This window comes from Mus caroli, chromosome 6, assembly GCF_900094665.2.
Source record: "Mus caroli chromosome 6, CAROLI_EIJ_v1.1, whole genome shotgun sequence".
Taxonomy (NCBI): Eukaryota; Metazoa; Chordata; class Mammalia; order Rodentia; family Muridae; genus Mus; species Mus caroli.
The window spans coordinates 31,932,191-31,950,513 of NC_034575.1; the positions used below are offsets into that span (position 1 = coordinate 31,932,191).

The window sequence follows — 18,323 nt, forward strand, 5'->3', positions numbered from 1 at the left end:
CCTTGCTTTGCATTTCAATCAGGTTCAAAGTCTCAAAGCTTACTTACACAATACTCAACATCTTAGAAAAATAGGGAAGATTCCCTTCCTTTTAGAAACCAAGAGAAAATGCGGCCGTCCTGAATTTCAGGCTGTAACAAACAGCAGTTACTGTTTTTCTCCTCGTGCAGAAAGCTGACCTCTTGGCCCAGAGGCACGGAATATTAATTTTCAAATGGGCTAGTGCCTTTGCATCCAGAAAATGCCCCGTGGTAAGGATTTAGAATACCTTTAATCCTGCCTGGCCACATTTTTATGTGATTGCACCTCTATCTACAAAATGGGATTTTCCTAATGGATATAACCCCATTTCTTTTCCCCTGACGGACAAATCTAATAGTGGCTCACTTTGAGGGAACCATCCCCACGCCTACAGAGAAAGCCCCCACCCCCAACTTCAACCTAATACTAGCTAGTAATATATGACACCTTCCAGGGACAGGGGATTCCTGCCATCCTGGATTCAGATACAAGGCACATCGGAGGCATGAATAAGTACGAGAGAGAGAGAGAGAGAGAGAGAGAGAGAGAGAGAGAGAGAGAGAGAGAGAGAGAGAGGGGGGGTGAGGGTGGAAGNAGAGAGAGAGAGAGAGAAAGAGGGTGAGGGTGGAAGGGAAGAGACCTAGCATTAGTACTTGAGTCCTCTGAATGACTACTAAAACTTGTTTTCCAAGTCCTTTTTATTCTCCAAGATTTCCTAGGCCTCAGGAAACCTGTTCTTCCTTAGTAAAACCGCAAATGTCTAAGGAGTGAATGAATGAATGAACCAGAATCTGGGGCTGGCTCCTTCCAGTGGCCTCCTTACTGCTCTCTCCACTCTCTCCTGTGACTGCCTTTGTGGGGTGGAAGCAGAATTTACCCTGGCGGCTCTGCTCTCTGCCTCTGCAGCAAGTGCTCTAATGAAGTGGTTCTCGCTAAGACCCCCGGCCGTTAATGGCTCCACAGGTCCTGCCAGGCTGCAAGTGGGAGTGCTAAGCTCTCCTCCAGGTTTCTCAAACACTTGGCTCAGTGGAAACAAATTAGCAACTAAAAGCTTTTTCTCCCATTTCCGCCCCTCATGTTGGCAAGAATCAGGCAGATGTCCACTCCTCAGGTGGGGACAAGATGTCTCCATTTCTCCATGGGGGCTTGCACATACACCTCACAAAGCTCAGAGGCACTTCTAATTCTGTTCTGCTTTTTCTGGGTCTGAGCACATGGGACGTGAGGGGACACGAAGTGCTGCAAAGAATTTTAACAAGACCTGTAGTAAAAAATGATGGACACAGATTCTGTACCAGCCCGAAGAAGAAAGCAGTCTGATATCCCTGTTGTATGTGGATAACAGTTGCAGGGACTCTGGGGGCACCCAAGAGGAGCTGGTGCTTAAGAAGGGGTGTCTATTAACCTGGTGTGTATAGTTCGTAAACAATGCGGCCCCAAATCTGTCTTCCCAAGGCATGGAATCATTTCTATGAACCAAATGGTTATCTAATTTTGCCTGCACTGATGTTAGATCCCACCCCCACCTTCTGCCAGGAAAGAGCAACTGAGTTCAGCTGTCAAGATTTTTATAGAACACTCTCTTTGCATGAGCTACACTGCAAAGTCCTGACACTCCAGAGGCTCTTCCTCAATGCTGGCGATGGTGATGGTGATGACACCTCCATTTACAGGACCCAAGTTGGGAGCTTTAAAGGGGGTTGGGGGGAAGGGGCAACTGGGTTCCTCAGGTCTCATCTAGGGAAAAGAGGCCTTGTTCTCTACATCTTTTGCAAGACATCTCCATCACTAAAGTGATTTTAAAAAGAGTAGTGGGGGTGCTGACCTGTTTACAAGGTAGAAAATATAACCAGTGGAATTTGTTCTGGCTTCTCTAAGTCTAGCAGTCTTTTTTCAAAACTTTTCAAAATTTCAGTCCAAGGTGTTGGGTCGAGCACTATTTAAAACCTTCAGACATAGCCATAAGGTATTGACTGGTTTGCAGGACAGCTCCGTCAGTGGGAAAAACCAATATCCTAGCCTTAAACTCTGAACAAAAAGTGCACACATCCACTAATTGCTCGCAATCCATCTTGTCTCATGCATCTCTGCTGGGTCCCTTGACTCTACTGAGCATCCCAGAGGGATCACTGGCTTGGTCCCCTTCCCTGGCAAGCCAGCAGTAAAGGGCAGAGGGTTTTCTCATAGAGTGGCAGTGTTGGTTGCCGAGAGCTCCTTTAAAGGGCTGTTTGAGTTCTCTGGCTTATGTCCCATGTCTCTTGTTACAGATTCTATTCTGGATGGCTAATTTCCCAGAGACAAAGGGCCCTGCTGTCTGGAGACAGTGACACCCAAAAGAGTAGGTAGAGAGGAAAATAAAGTCCTCTGAGAACTAAGGATGTGACTGGACACTTCCTTCTTCCTCCTCCTGCATGAATGGGGTCAGCTCTCCAGGGACATCAAGAGACCAAGGTTCAGCTCAGCCAATGCACACATCAGTCTAAATCCCCATTTCAGCTCTCTATGGCAAACCCTTCCTCTCTCATCATGCAAACACTGCCTAACCCTAGGATTTTTCCTGCTTAGGCTCTTTTAGGCATTTCCTAAGTTTATGATGTATAAATATCTGGCACTGTAAAGAGCAGAATGGGCCAGGCCCAGGAAGATCAAGGGAAGAGAGAAGAGAGAGAAGAGAGAATAAAGAGAGAAGAGAGAAGAGAGAGAAGAGAGAAGAAAGAGAGAAGAGAGAGAGAGAGAGAGAAAAGCAGGACACTAGCCACCCTCTTTGTATAGCCCTGGCTATATACCACCCTGTAAGGGAGGGTGGCAGCCCTGAAACAGGAGGGCTGCCAAGATCACAGTAGCCCTGAGCTTGACCATCTGCCATCTGGGAACCCACCATGGGAGGGAGGGAGGAGTGGGGGGAAGGAACATTCCCGAGGATGCCCTGAGCAGACCAAGTAAGGAGCTACTCATTGGGCATGATAGCAAACACTAATGACACCAAATCGTATGTGTGACATAGAAGGCAGGGCCATAATCCCCTTTATACAGGCTCTAATGATCTCAAAGATGATGGAGAGAGAGAGAGAGAGAGAGAGAGAGAGAGAGAGAGAGAGAAACTACAGGCCTTTTAGCTGCTGCTAAAAATAAAATACAAAGTGTAAGCACATTTCTTACATAAAATCTCTTACAAGCTGGGGTTGGGGGTGGGGAAACACTTTAAACAAATCTTCTATCTTATACAATAAACGAGCAATTTCCATTTCTTATTTGTATGAAAGAGGAAAGGATTTTTTTAAACTACAATTTTTACTTTTTAATCATAAAAAAAAAACCCAACAACAACAACAACAAAAAAGAGTTTAGGGTTTAGTATGTCTCTTTGGATGAGCTGCAAAGTATCCAAACCTGACTGTAAAAGGTACCACTGTGGGTGTACAAAAATGACCAACTCCAGCCCTGATTAGTTAAGGCAGGTGGATGGAGGGCAGAGGGAAGGAGGAAGGTGAGGGAGTGGGGTAAGCAGGAAGGCAGGACAAGCTAGCAAGGGTGTCAGCAATGCTCATTATCCTGGACAGGGCTTTCCTTCTGTGTGGCAGGACCAGAGAGAGGAAGCCATGGAGCCTAGAGCCTGAGTCAGAAGACAGTATCCACCATTCCCATGTATTCATCCATCAGGGGACACATGCCTAAGGGGATTCCGCAACAGCGATGATGTTATAGGTCCCCAATTTTAAAGAAGAAATGGGGGAAACAAGGCATCGACTACAAAGACTAGGGTCCCAGATTCTGGGGACTCTCCTGTTCCAAAGGCCAACAGAAGACTTTGCTGGTTGGAAGGGGAGATCTTTTCACTATGGTCAGCTGGGAGCTTGAGCAAGCTAATAAATACTATTTACAAATGGGGAGGGGAGGCCAGGGAGACAGAGCTACTGTCCTGTGGAGATGCAGGCTGTGTATGAGTGGGTGTGGGGTGTCCTACAAACAACACAGTGGGCAGGAGAGCCTGGGAGAGAAGAGCCTGATGCCTTCAGGAATTGCACTTGCGGCCTGAAAATATGGTGGGAGCCCCGTCTGCCTGTGCAGGCATCCAGTCAGGACTCCGGGGTACAGGGTGGAGAGAAGACTGCAATGACGCTTTGGTCCTCTCAGTGCGGGATCACACTGGAGTCCTAGTGAGGAAGGGAGCTCAGGAGTCAGTGCTTTGCCACTCCCTGGCATGTCTGTGGCATGTGTGTGGCTAGAGTCTGGGGTCTCAACTGAACATGAGTCATGTCTTCTTCAGAGGAGTCACTCCTCCCAGGGAAGAATCAGGCAGTGTCTTCTTGGCACTACTGGTGGAAACAAGCCTGCTCGTTCCACCCCTATCTCAGCCCTAAAATAATTTCCAATGGCAGTAAGAGAAAGGGATGGAGCTCCCTTTTGTGGAGAGCTACGGGGACACACAAGCAGAATCCCCTGGGCTGGCCTCCTGTCTCAAGCCATAACACTCGTCCATCTCCTCCTCGAAATCCAGTGGTGAAGGGGAAACTGAAAGGACGATCAGATGGAGTTAGGAGAAGAGGAGGGTGGAGCTCTCCTTAGAAGGTGGCGTTCACTCTCCTCTCCAGTTCTACAACCTTGAGTGTTTCATTCCCTTCCAGTTTGCTGCTGACCCTGTGAAGGCATCCAATGGAGAGAACAAGTATTAGCCACCAGCTTTTGCTCAAATTCTCAGACGCCATAGCATGAGTCTATTGTAGCCCTGTGGGCCAACCCTGGCAGAGTCTTTTAAACGCCTAGTGGTAAGTCTTTGTTCCCCAGGATCTCCCAATAGTCACCTGCTCACCCCTACATTTGCACCTTTATCTTGGCACAGAGGAGACCCCGGTGCTGAATTGTTTTAAATTGCTTTCAATGGCCGTTGCTTGTATATCAGTGACCTCAGTGCTTTAAGTTACAGGGAGGAGGAAAAAAAGGGTTAAGAGCTGACTTCTGCTCTGGAATTAAGAATCCAGACAATGATTTTTTTAAAAAATGAATCAACTTAAAATAACACAGAATACATACCATAAAATAACCACAAGATCAACTTGTATATCAGCTCATTAAGTCTCCCAGCACTATGACGGGAGTTGGGGACGTTTTATTACTTAGGAGACACGGCAGTCAACAGAGGGATCAGACTGGGCTTCCAAACCCTGAGCTGGGAGAGCAGACTGTGCGGTGAGCCATGCCATCCAGCAGCTCGGTCTCCTGGGGCTTCCCGTACTAGCTTCCGGTTCTTTCCAGAATGGGAGTAAATTTAAGGCTACTCATGGTGGGATACTTACAAGATTTGTTTTGATAGCACATACAGGCATGATTAGTACCAGTGTTAAATATGTGCTTGCCATGTCCACATATAAAAGTACATATGATCATGAACTCTGTTGCAAAGAGTTGGGAGAGAGGTAAAATGGCGTCTTCATTGCTTACCCTGGAGCAGCCCCATTTCTGAGCCGCCTAGGAGCACCGATTAGCTGACTCACCAGCATCACCGTACACTACCCAGAGGGAACACGTGTGCTTCGTGTGCTTCCTGTGCCAATCGGCGTCCCTCAAGTGCCCCCTACAACAGCAGTACCTTAAGACTGCATCAGCCATTATGTCTTACAAAGGACCCCTCCCCTTCCCATCGGCTATCGGAGAGGAACAACTGAGTGCAGAATTGGAGCTAAATAGGAATGATTTTCAATGTGGAAAAAAAAATGTACAGTGTTTCGCCAGTGCTGCCTCTCGCTATAAGGATACAAACGTATACAGAGTTGAGCATCCCTAGTCCTCAGACTTAAACTCTGAGCTGCTCTAAGAACTAAAACTTTGTCACCTAACATAGATAAGTCACACGTTCAGACTTGGATCTCGTTATGTATGTGCAAATATTCTAACACCTGGAAAATATTCCAAACATTTCACACTGGCCCCAAGCATTTCACAGTGAGAGCATCTCATCTGCAGTTACGGCTAAGTCTTGTGCACTGACATGCAAACCATCATTTACACTGATGCTCAGCAAAGCACTGTTTTGCTCTCTAGTTAGAAGGAAACTGTAGAATTGGATTGAAGGTGCATGTGCAGAACAAGCTCTCAACGTCACCAGGTGTTTTTTGGGAGTCAGGATCTCAGGTAGCCCAGGCTAACCATGAACTCAGTATGAAGCTGAGGCTGGACTTGAATTTCTGGTTTTCCTGCCTCCTCTTGCCAAGTGCTAGGATTAAAGGTATGTGCTACCACATATGGCCAGTTTGTGACTATGAGAGAAAACGGTCATACTGACTGAGGCGGCTCACATCTTCTCCTGCTCTTTGGGAGGGCTGGTATGGAGACTAGATTAGCTCATCTTAGACCTTTTCCTTACTAACAGCCATCCACAGATCCTTCCCTGGGCTGTTACTTAAGGTGGGCCCTGTGAGGGCCTCTGGTGTCTGCCCTCCTGCCGGGACTGATCCGTACTCCATCATCAACCACTAGGTCTGTACCTACAGGACTCACAGGTGCTGCTGAAGCTCCAACAGTACTGACTTCTCCAAGCTCGTCTCATTGGAGATAATGAAATGGGGAAGATCCACCTCTGGCAGGGCCTCAAGCCCGGACGATGCCCTGAGCAGAGAGGAGCCTCTGTCCCAGCCCCCCAGCTCCCCGGCTGAGGCTGGGCTCGACGACTCTTCCAGGGGAGCGTGTTCCTCATAGATTAGCAGGTTCCTGGATCTCACTGAAGAAAGAACAGATCAACAGATATTAGCAAAATACCCCAAGGCCCATATATGCCCTTTACTCCAAAGGCCAGCGGCAGATGACAATCAACACACTCTCATCTCCTGGGATGGAGTGCCAGCTAGGTTCGGCTTTCTGCAATGGCTTCAGGTTTCAGAGCTTATGGATCAAAACGTATACCAATGCTACAGGCTGGAAGGACATAAAAGCAAATAAACACTGAGCCCACTTCCACCCTCACTGTCTTTAAGTAAAACTCCCCTCACACCTACCCATAATTGACCCTGGGGAAAAAAAACTCAAGGAAAGCTGGGGTCAAATACTTGGAGCTGTTAAAACCCAGATGAAAGAGGAGGCATCCCCAGAAAGCAGGTCTTAGAATCCGCTGAGACAGCACAAAGCCAATCCAACAAGTCAGAGGGAGACAACCTCTGTTGCATTATGGGAGAGTCACATAGATGATTCTGCAACCATTTTCCTGAATATAGAAACTGTGCTCCCCTTAACTTACAAAATTTAAAGCTATTTCCCTAGGGACAGAAGGTCCCCAAGAATCGACTGAAATTATCTGAAAGGAATGTCATTTTATCACCTGTCTAGCCTGGATAGGCCTAACGGCTGCAGTCCACAGACATTTTGAGAAGGGTGAAATTATCCCTTTCTCAAATCCAGTGCCTCCTAACTTGCTGTGTGTTGTTGCTAATAGAGCTGTGCCACTCGGTGTATATTCCCTCCTTGTTCCCCTCTGTTTTCTAAATACTCAAAAGATTATCATTGGTCAAGGTGAGAACAGTATATGCTATCTGGTGAACATCTCTGAGCATCCGAAGCCTTGAGCCCAAGACAGACGAGTTCTTTAATTTTTGTTGCAAACTCTCACTGCAACACCATATAATTCCACTCAGGGAGTCAGAGACTCTGAGTTATCAGAGCGAGCTAAATGTCCTCCTCGCTCTCTGGTCTTCCAAGATCCACATCGCCCTACCCGACCCCAAATCAGAACTCCAAAGGGGGTGTCAGGGCTTATCAGAGAAGGAATCTGGAGCACTACGGACTTCTGATAACCCTCTGTGGAATTCTTGAGAATTCCTGGTGCTACCCAGGGAGTCCAGTGGCCATTCCCAGAACACCCCACCTGCAAACAGAAATGCTCTACTCTTACACATGGGTTGGGATCCCTTGCAGAGAGCTCGGAAAGCCAACTGCAGGCAAACAAAACAAGGTGGTGACTTACCCACGGAGGCTGTGTATGGCTCTGACAGAGGATGCTGGCTGGGCAGAGCCATCTTGGTGGCAGAAGGATAAGGCCCATAGCCCTGAAAGAAGCCTCCAAATGCAACAGCAAAGCAAAGCACAACGACCTAGAGGTGAGGAGAGAACACGGGGAGCTGTAGAGCCCAGACTGTGGGTGGCAGACCTTTGGGAACAAGCCACCTGGGAGCGCGGGACAAGAAAGAACACCAGTCTGTTAGGGGTCAGGTCATACCCTCAGTCATGTCCTTGAAATGACAAGACAAGGGGAAGCCTTGCAACAGGATGTATGGTCTCTCTGGCTTCATTCATTGTTAGCATTTTCAAGGTAGGGGAGTCTGGAAATGGGGGGGTTTTGCCAGGGGAGGAAGTCCCTTTGGGAAACTCACCATGAGGCAGGTGCCAGTCTGTGTGCCAGCTAACTTGCAGGTTCGAGAGACCTTCCCCATCACCAAAGTCTGAAGCTTCTGAAGTTGCTGAAGGAGAGTCCTGCCACGGTGATAAATGAAAGTCAGGAAGGGGCACGTGAGACCGAGATGCTCTGAACGACTCTCCCGCAGAAGTCACAGCGGCTTCACACCTGTGACTGAGCAGGGTCTGGAAGCGTGGTTTCCTTAAAGGGAAAAGGGCTACACCTGGGTGGGGACTGCTGGCGGCACCACTGCAGAACCCCCTGGAGCTTCAGAGTCAGCCTTGACAACAGCTCTGCAGCCTGTAGCTGTTCTGGGCAAGAGAGGAGCCCCCAAATCAACCCGGACAGGCAGAAACTTGTCTGTCAGTCAATGAGCGAGGAAAAAAGACACTCTGGTTGGATGACTATGACTAGCAAACTTTAATGTTTTCTGTGTCCCCTCTCTCCAAGTTCCTATGTTCAGGCTGAAGCTGCAATATGATGATAATAGGCAGGGGGTGTGGGGTGAGTAGCCTTGAGAATGGAGTTTTATTAACAGGACGAGTGCCCACATAAGGGGCTAAAAATACAGTTCTTCACTACATGGGAACACAGCTAGGAGCTGCCGTTTTTTTCTTTGCACCAGAAGGCAGCCTTTACCAGACACCGAATCTGCCAGCACCTTGATCTTGGCTGCCTCTGCCTCCAGAACAGTCAGAAATGCATTTCTGTTGTTTCCAAGCCAGTCCTTTTATGGTATTGAGTTACAGCAGTCTGAACTGACTAGGGCAGTGGTAATTACAAAGGAGGCTCATTTCACCAAGAGATGAGAGACACTGATCTATAAAAACAAAAACAAGAGAAGGAGAGAAACAAAGGCTGGGCAGAGAACAATAGCAGGAGGGGCCAGGGGTGGTGGCTTGACTGGAAATGGCCAGTCCATCAGTGAGCCGCAAGTTTACACAGAGCACTCTGCAGAGGAAGGGAGGGAGCAGGGAAGAGGGAGAGAGGGAAAGGGGGATGGTACTCCCCAGCTAGGACAACTGTGGATGTTCAGAGATGAGGACAGCAGTATACACGCTGTGTAATATCAGGATGTTGTGTGGGAGCATCTCTGCAAATCCTAAACCAAGAATGGCAAGACATAGCAGGGGTCTGGCAGCACATCCTCCCAGGTTAGAGTGTCTCCCGGGACTCAGGGGGACTAGCATAAAGCCTGGGACCCCTGCCTCATTCTCATCAGCTCTCCTCAAGGCCGGCGTCCACTACAAAATGGACAGGGTTTATGAGAATACAGTCTGAGTATCAAAGATTTTCAGAAAAACGTGAACCGTGATGCAATGTTTGAAAGCCAGGCCAGAAGAATTCTGGGATTTCCTCACATCTTGCTTCCCATCACAGCCTACCCGCTGCATGTCTTTCCAATGATGAAAACACATGCAAGCTTTTCTGAGGTTTATAATTCTGTCCTGCCCAGTATCGAAGACAAGAATTCTCTTAGTTTAAGCAAGGGTAGTAGGCTGGCTTTGAGATGGTTTTCCTTTCTGCAGTATCGGTGGAGGTAGACTTGGTGAAAGAATTTGAACAGCCCTCAGCACACGTGGTAGAAGGCTTTCTAAACTCAAAAAAATCTCCCTGTGGTCCTACCTACTCTGTGTTTTTTGCCATGTGGAATAATTTTAGGATAGCAAGATAATATTTCCTATGGAAGGCTGTTGTTCTCAACCATACTTTTCATTTTGGTTATATAAAAGCATGACCAGGTGGGGTTAGACATGACTTTTTCATTAATTTATCAAAGTAAGATTTGCTTTAAAAGCACACTGCATGTTGCCCAAGGTGAAGAAATGCTGATAGCACACTTATTTTAAATTCCACTTTAAAAGTTCATAACCAAGAGTCCCTGTGCTGCAGAACTTTCTTCTGTCATAGAATTTACTCTCTCTCCTCAGAACGCCTCTGCACTACCCACCAACACAACCCCCACCGCAGCACCAAATACTGAGTGAGTTCTTGCCTGGCCAATGGCTGAGTGGAACTCATTCTACAGACTTGCGATCCTGCCGGCCGTAGCATGTGTGTGTGTAGCATGTGACTGTCATCTGTAATGCCAACCCCAAGTTCCTCTCGAGGTTCTCCCTCAAGTCCTGGGACGTATATACAAGCATGCCCACAGGCAGGAACACTTCTTTCAAGGCATCAATCCTAAGGTCTCGGCTGCCTGCTGAACTACAGCAGGGACCTCACTGCTTCCAGCGTTGGCTGATGCTGTCACTGGGTGCCCCAACTCTGCCTTGAGCATTCTTGTGCCAGGATGTAAGCTCAGCTGTAAGCTACACAGGGGTGGTCATCTTCTCTCTACCCAGCCTTCAGCTAGAAGGACCCTTCCCAAGCTGTACCAATGCCATCTACTTTGCTCCAACATCCTCTGGTGGTTTGGAAGCAAAACCATCCTGGATATTATTTATCTATATATATATTTTGCCTGTTTATCATCAAACATTCTACACTTCCTCTCTGCCTACCCACGGTCCTTGCCCAGCTTCCACATTCTTATGAACTGCTGAGAAAACAGATTCCCCAGGACAACAGAAATACTCCTCCCTTCCAATTTCTAGGTGAGACTCCTGGGATTAGCATCCACTTTTCCTAAGACGGTACCCCCCTGAAAAGGGACTTTTAGCAAGGAAGATATCCCTAAAGCGCCTTGGTGGGATGAGTGCCACAAGTTCCAAGCCAGACCTCCACCACAACCCTCCCAGTCACAGGTGCCAGATGCTCTAAGGTTGGGGGAATTGCTGGAGGAAGCCAGAAAGGCTAAGCTCACTGACTTGACATCCATCAGTGTATTCTTTACAGACTCAAAGATGATCATACACGGAGTCAGCTGAAGTGAAACTGGTCATTGAATGGGTCCTGATTTCTAAGAACTTACAAACAGCCCTTTAAGATGAGCAAACACTGTAGTTCCCAATACATGCTTTCAGTTTGGAATTCTGGCAGAAGGCAACAGATTGGTGACATGCAGTTTGCTGCTGCTTTTCCTGCTGGAGTTGGTGAGAGCGGAATGAAATGATGGTGTGCAAGTGTGTGTGTGTGTGTGTGTGTGTGTGTGTGTGTGTGTGCATGTGCGTGTGAACAAGCAACACTCCAAAAACCCCACCAGTCTGCAACCCTGAAGCATCCTGAGAGGGGAAAAGCAGACTGACTCATTCATCTCAAGCATTTGTATAGGTTCCTGTGACCCAACATAGTCTGGGGGAATCCATGTAGAATCCTACAAAAAAAAATCATTTCCCACCCCAAGAAAATGAACAGTGAGTGAGTTCTAGGAACTAACTGTGGAGCAGTGATGAGTACTTGCCTCAGAGACCATAACTAGTGAACCCCTGGGCCAAGGTGCCAACCCAAACCCCCCAACTCTACAGTTTGTATACCTTCCAATATGTACAACACAGTCCGGTATCCAACAGCCTAATGAAAGTCACAGGGAAAGACTTTCAAATTAATATCCAGTCACATTAATGTGATATTGACAAGAGCCCCGTGGAATGATACGTGCACCGTTAGACACAAAACATCACTATTACAAATAACCACAGGGCTGGTAAGATGGCTCAGTGGGTAAGAGCACCCGACTGCTCTTCCGAAGGTCCAGAGTTCAAATCCCAGCAACCACATGGTGGCTCACAACCATCCATAACGAGATCTGGCGCCCTCTTCTGGAGTGTCTGAAGACAGCTACAGTGTACTTACATATAATAAATAAATAAATCTTAAAAAAAAAAAAAAAAAAAAAAAAAAAAGAGTTAATGTTTGTTTTAAAATAAAAAAAAAAAAACCAAAAAAAAAAAAAAAACAAATAACCACAGAAGGGAGAACGGTACCAGGACCTGGGAGAAAATAAAGGGCCATGGGAACAGCCGGTCCAATAGCACGCAGTGAGGTCTGTACCAGCTAATGTCTAATAATAATGACACAAATATATGCATAGGGATACAGGTGTGTATGTGTGTATCCATGAATGTGATCGTATGTTCATGTGTACTTGTGTGTTCATGTATATGTATATACATGTATGAGGTGTGTATATATGTATGTGGATACATGTTGGTACAGATGTATATTTGTGTATATGTGTACTTGTATGTAATGTGTACCTGTTTGTATATGTGTACACATGAACATGTATGTACCTATGTGCACACATATGGGTACATGTGCATGTGTGTCTGTGTAGATACATGTGTATATGTATATATATGTATATATGTGTGTATATATATGTCTGTGTGTGCATATGTGTACCTATGTATATGGGTAGATATGTATATACACATTTATGTATGTGTATTTTGTACCTATGTGTATATGTATATATATGTGTACCTGTGTGAATATGTGCACATATGCATATATGTATATATCTGTATGTATGTATGTATATCGGCATATGTATGTATCTGGGTATACCTGTGTACATGTGTATATATGTGTATATGTGTATGTATGTGTATCTGCATATGGGTATGTATATGTGTTAGTGTACATATGTGTATATGAGTATGTATATATATACACGTGTGTGTATACATGTATGTATGTATGTGTGTGTGTATGTGTGTGTGTGTGTGTGTGTGTATGTATGTGTGTGATGAAAGTAAAAAGGGGACCATGAGACACGGTGAGAGAGTGTAATGAATACAGGTGAGTGGAAAGCAGAAGAGAGACTGGTTGAAGAGAACAAGTAAGAAACAAGTACAATGAGGTATGTATGAAAATGCCACTATGGAGCCCATTTACTTTTTATGCTAACTTTAAAACACTCATAAACAATGAAGGAAAATAAATCCCTTGTGGAACGTCTATAGGTGTATTGAAAACAATGCAAATGATAGAGAGGCTCAGATGAGCCCTGCACAGCGCGAGGTGTCAGGAAGTCAAACCCAGGATTTATTTAGATAAATGGAAAAGATGAGACCAGTTCCTCTCTCAGATGCCAAGTAGATGGATTGCTTTAGTGATGCTTAGTGGGTGTGTGAACGGCAGGATGAGAAGACTGGCTGGAAATACGGAGGAGCCCGAGTTTAGACCTCACCATGACAACTCTGTGCCTCTAACCAAGTTCCTTACGTTGTGTGCTTCAGCAGCTAAACAAAGCTAGCTTCCGAAACCACATCAGCTAACAGGATCATGGAAGAATCACTCTGCCTGGGGAAATCTGGTTTGCTAGAGCAAATGCATCTCTGAAAGGCGCCACTGTTTCTTCAGTGGCTGGCGGATGAAGAGAGCTTCTTTCTCGGGAAGGCCTCAGAATGGATACATTATTTTGAGGTGATGCAGGACACTCTGTGATGCCACTGGACAGCTGTCACCAAGTGCAGCACTGAAAACTTGGGTGTCAAGAGTCAGGCAACCAGCCTGCAGGACTTGATGTAAGGAAAGCTATCAAGGAAACAGAAATACTAGAGCTACAAAAACATCTATAAAAAGCCCAGTGGCGTCTCCAAAACTCCACACGCCCTGCCCATTGCTATTGTATTTTGAATCTTGTGAGCAAGGCCAATTATGGCTTAATGAATTCTTGGGCTTCTGGGATCAAGGTCTTAATTTAGAGGGAGAAACATTCTTAACATACATTTTTATCTGGGCCAAAGGATTTTTCAAAACTTGTTAAACTGGAGTGTCCAGCTTGATTGAAAATGTATATTCTTGTCCTAAGGTGAAGTGTAAAAATAAACTTAGTGGCTTATCTTCATATATATCCTGGCAAAAGAGCAGTCAAGGGGATCTACAGCCTGGGCCTAAATAAAACATCACACTGTATCCCACACAGCACATAGAAAACAAACAAACAAAAACCTGGGAAGAGCATTCAAAAGCTTTAAGAGTATAAGACACTATCTTGCAGGAACTGGAAAATACATCAGTGGCTTAGTGTGTTATCTTTATATTTGGCTTAATTTTGTTTTCTTCTATACCCTTCATTTCCAAGATGGAAAGGGAGCAATATTAAGTGAGAAAGATATACAGCTAGTGTAGGTTAGCCTTTGAATAGTCAAGAAATTCATTTCCCATTGGAATCAGGAATCAGGAAAAAGAATACACTGAGAGATCCCAGTTATGGGGCAGGAGAGTCACCCCATACCCTGCCTGGTATACACACTTATATCTCATAGTGCACCTGACTAGAAAATGAATTAAATGGGCCATGGGACACATGCACGCACGTGAGTGTGTGTGTCTCTGTGTGTGTGCAACTCTCTAGGTGAATCAGCCTCCTTCAGAAAATGATGAAATCTTTTTTTTTTTTACATCCTTATGAATACCTACAGAGATGTTTTCCAGATGCCAAGTCATGGACTCTTAGTAAAACATGAGATCAATTGGGTTGTGACTGCTGTATATTTTAATACAATGAAATCAAACAGAAAATACAGTATCAGGGAACAACTATCAACAACTAACAGTAATGAATAAGATATACATATCAGTTAGCTATAGCATAAATAAATATGTTTATATATTATGCCTGCTGTAGGTAAAGTGGGCTTCGCCTAATGCTGCTTGTGTTACAATGTTAATTTTGGTCCCCCAAACTGCCTACATGAGTGTCTACACGTAAGACATTGAGAGACACTGTCCCCAGTTGGTTTGGATTGGTAAATTAAGATGCCAACAGCCAATGGTTGAGCAGGACAGATGAACTGAGACTTTTAGGATTCCTGGGTTTGGGACAGATAGGATAGAAAGAAGGAGACAGATTCAGAGGCAGAGGGAGAAACTAAAGAAGAAAAATCATCCAAAATGTAAGTGGAAGGAAAAAGTGTCCCTATAGGGGCAGCACCCAGAAAGTAACAGGGCAACAAAGATAAAACATAAAATTAGAAAGTGTTAAGCCAGGAGTACTGGAGGGCTAGCCATGGGGAGGATTAGAAATGTCCAGCCCTGAGCTGGCCAAAGCATATCAAAGTTAACTAGTGTGTGTGTGTGTGTGTGTGTGTGTGTGTGTGTGTGTGTGTGTGTTTCATTCTCGAATCTAGACAGCTGTATGGGCAGGTACAGCATGCATGTGGCCTGCCAGGAGCTCAGAGTGGGTTAACTAATTAGCAGCTAAAGATGGTGCCCAACATGGGGCAAGAACTTAAAAATTATTTAGAGATTCTCAGATAAAATACACACACCATGATGTTAGATTAAGATTTGGGGGAGACTTGGCTTCATAAAAGGCTATAAAATTTGCCCAAGTCACATGGAGATTTCTTCTGATGGTTCAAACAACACAAAGAGCTTGAGCTCAGAGACACTGAGAGCCCCTGCTTAACAAAGAGTCTGGCTACTCAGAGAAAGACAGAGACAGACAGACAGACAATAGAAACTGCCTGCCTCCCACAAACAGATAAATAAAGGAGATATATATCTATATATATCTATATATATCTATATATATATATATGTATATGTATATTTGTATATATATAATCAAATTATATATGTATATATATATTTATTTAATTGTATTTAAGGATTGAAGGGAAGACTATCTAATTGACAAATATGATGGACTAAATGCTAATTGTATATCATACTTTATAATTTACATAATTGATATGGTTATGCTCAATTTATGTCTGAGAGAAAATTTTTTCTTTTTTTAATTTTGGACAGAAATTTGGGTGAGGTGTTTGGAATTGGTCCTAATGCTTTGTCTTAATTCAGCCCCCAAATCAGGAATCTGTGTGTCCAAAAGCTGAAGTGTGCCCCCAGTTGGTTTTTGATTGATCAATAAAGAACTAACAACCAATGGCTTGGTAGGATGAAAGAGGTAGGACTTCTTGGTGTCCCAGGGGAAGAAAGGAAGAAGAGGGGGTCTACCATGAGGAGGATTAGGAAGGGCCATGCCAGGCAGGAACCGGACGAAGAGATGGAGGAAATGTAGTATAAATGGAAATCAATCCTATGGGGGAGGGGATGCCCAGAAGGTAAGAAGGCAACAGAGATAAAATGTAGATTTGGAGGGTGTTAATTCAGGTATACCAGAGGGGAGTGTTTGCTAGCTGCAGGAAGCTTTAAAGGTGCCCAACCATTGAGGTAATAAAGACCTATCAAAATTAACTGGCATATGTGTGTGACTTTCATTCTCAAATCCGAGAGAGCTCCTGTGTGGGCACCAAGACTCTTAACTAATTCCCACAACAGTAGGTAATATAAAACATGAAGAGATTTTACAAAGACAAAGTCTCAGTGTACCTTAACTAGTGAGTGCACACGTGCGCGCGCGCAAACACACACACACACACACACACACTCTATACCAATGAATCAGGGCCTCAATGGAACAGATAAGCACTCAAGTCCTTTTCGAGCAAAACCTACCTACAGTCATCCAAGTGTTGCCCTCGCCATACCACCTCTGTCCAGTCATGCAGAGCTAGTGTCTGGCAAGGTCTGAGACCTAGAGAAGGAGTCCAAAGGCCAAAGCATCTATCCCATTGAGTGGGAAGACAGCAGGATGCAATATTAACAATTAGAAACTCCATCAAGGTATTTCATAAGGAATATGAACTATCTCAATATCTTACACACTAAAGTTTGACAACTACAGCTAATGCTCTTAAACTTTAATGCCCACTGTTTACATTTTTTGCCTTTTGAAAGCCAATTGTGAGGCTCTGGCCCAAAGAAAGAAGACAACGTGGTAGTGGTGGTGGGGATACTACTGTCTTCTTTTCTGTCTGAGTGAATTATTTTTTTTAATTATTTTATTTTATATGAATAGATATTTTGTCTCTATTTATGTCTGCATTTCACATATGTGCAGTCCCTGTGAAGGCCACAAAAGGACATTGGATCGCCTGAATATAGAGTTACAGATAGTTGTGAGTCATCATGTGGGTGCTGGGAATCAAACCTATGTCCTCTAGGAGAGCAGCCAGTGCTCTAAACTCCTGAGTCAGCACTCTAGCTTTCTTTCTGAGGGATTTCTATATTATAAGACATTTGTTTTACAAGTACCAGAGAGCATTTCTGAATTACAATACTACTTACTGCCCTAGGAACACACAAAAGAGAATTTTAGAATATTTACCAGGTCTATGAGATTTCTAAATTCACCACTAAGGCACATTAAAATGCCTGTCTGATCTCTCTGGGGGCTCTATGGTAGAGCTCTTTTAAGTTTGAGGTATTTCCATATGAAAAGAAAACACACTACACACAACAGAGGGTGTAGATACTGGAGAAATGAAAAGTGAATTAAACCAAGATGAAAGTGTAGAGAAATGCAACTTGGGTAATTTCTCTGTCTCAGTGGTTCTTTATATATGGCTGAAGGTGGGCTCAGCCAGTGCGTGGTCCAAAACAGACGAGAAGAACTTAGATACAAAAACCAAAACCACAATAGAGAGTAGGGAGGAATATCAAAGAGAGGGCAAATTAACACAGCTTTGTAGCCTCAACAGACACCGGTGGAGGACCTAGGCAAGCCCCTGAAGATTCAACTGAAAAGACCTGTGGTAGAAATTCTGTTTTGTTTTGTTTTTTAAAATAGGGTTTCCCTCTGTATCCCTGGCTATCCTGGAACTCACTCTGTAGACCATGCTGTCCTTGAACTCAGAGATACACCTACCTTTGCCTCCTGAGTACTGGGGTTAAAGACTTGTGCTACCACCATTTGGCTTATGTTAGGGATTCTTATACAGGGTTTAAAGACCAAGAGAAGAAGACTTAGAGGACTCACTAAAGGAAAGGTTAAAGAGTAACCTTTTCTCACTGCTAATCAAATACTTATCCCCAACTCCCATAGCCTGAGGGAAGGGTCCTGAACATCCCATAAGTCTGAAGGCTTCTTCCTTCAACTACTCTCAACTGGGCCAACTCTATCTATAACGCATAGTCAATGCCTGCCCAACTCTGTCTATAACGCATAGTCAATGCCTGCCCA

The 18,323-nt window shown here is 44.8% G+C and overlaps 1 protein-coding gene across 2 annotated transcripts in view; it reads right to left on the reverse strand.

Annotated features, from left to right (window-relative positions):
• Nucleotides 1-614: 614 nt before the first annotated feature.
• The window catches only part of Creb3l2 (cAMP responsive element binding protein 3 like 2), a 115,262-nt gene continuing 97,553 nt past the window's right edge, over nt 615-18,323 (reverse strand). The window contains exons 9-12 of one of the 2 annotated variants that reach the window (XM_021164591.2): nt 8,379-8,478; nt 7,973-8,099; nt 6,517-6,736; nt 615-4,659 (exon numbers count right to left, since the gene is read on the reverse strand). In XM_021164591.2, the coding sequence (XP_021020250.1) occupies nt 4,584-4,659; nt 6,517-6,736; nt 7,973-8,099; nt 8,379-8,478 (523 nt within the window). In that variant the 3' untranslated portion in view covers nt 615-4,583. Of the gene's footprint in view, nt 4,660-6,507; nt 6,737-7,972; nt 8,100-8,378; nt 8,479-18,323 lie in introns of both variants that reach the window. The other variant, XM_029478328.1, reaches the window with a different exon arrangement.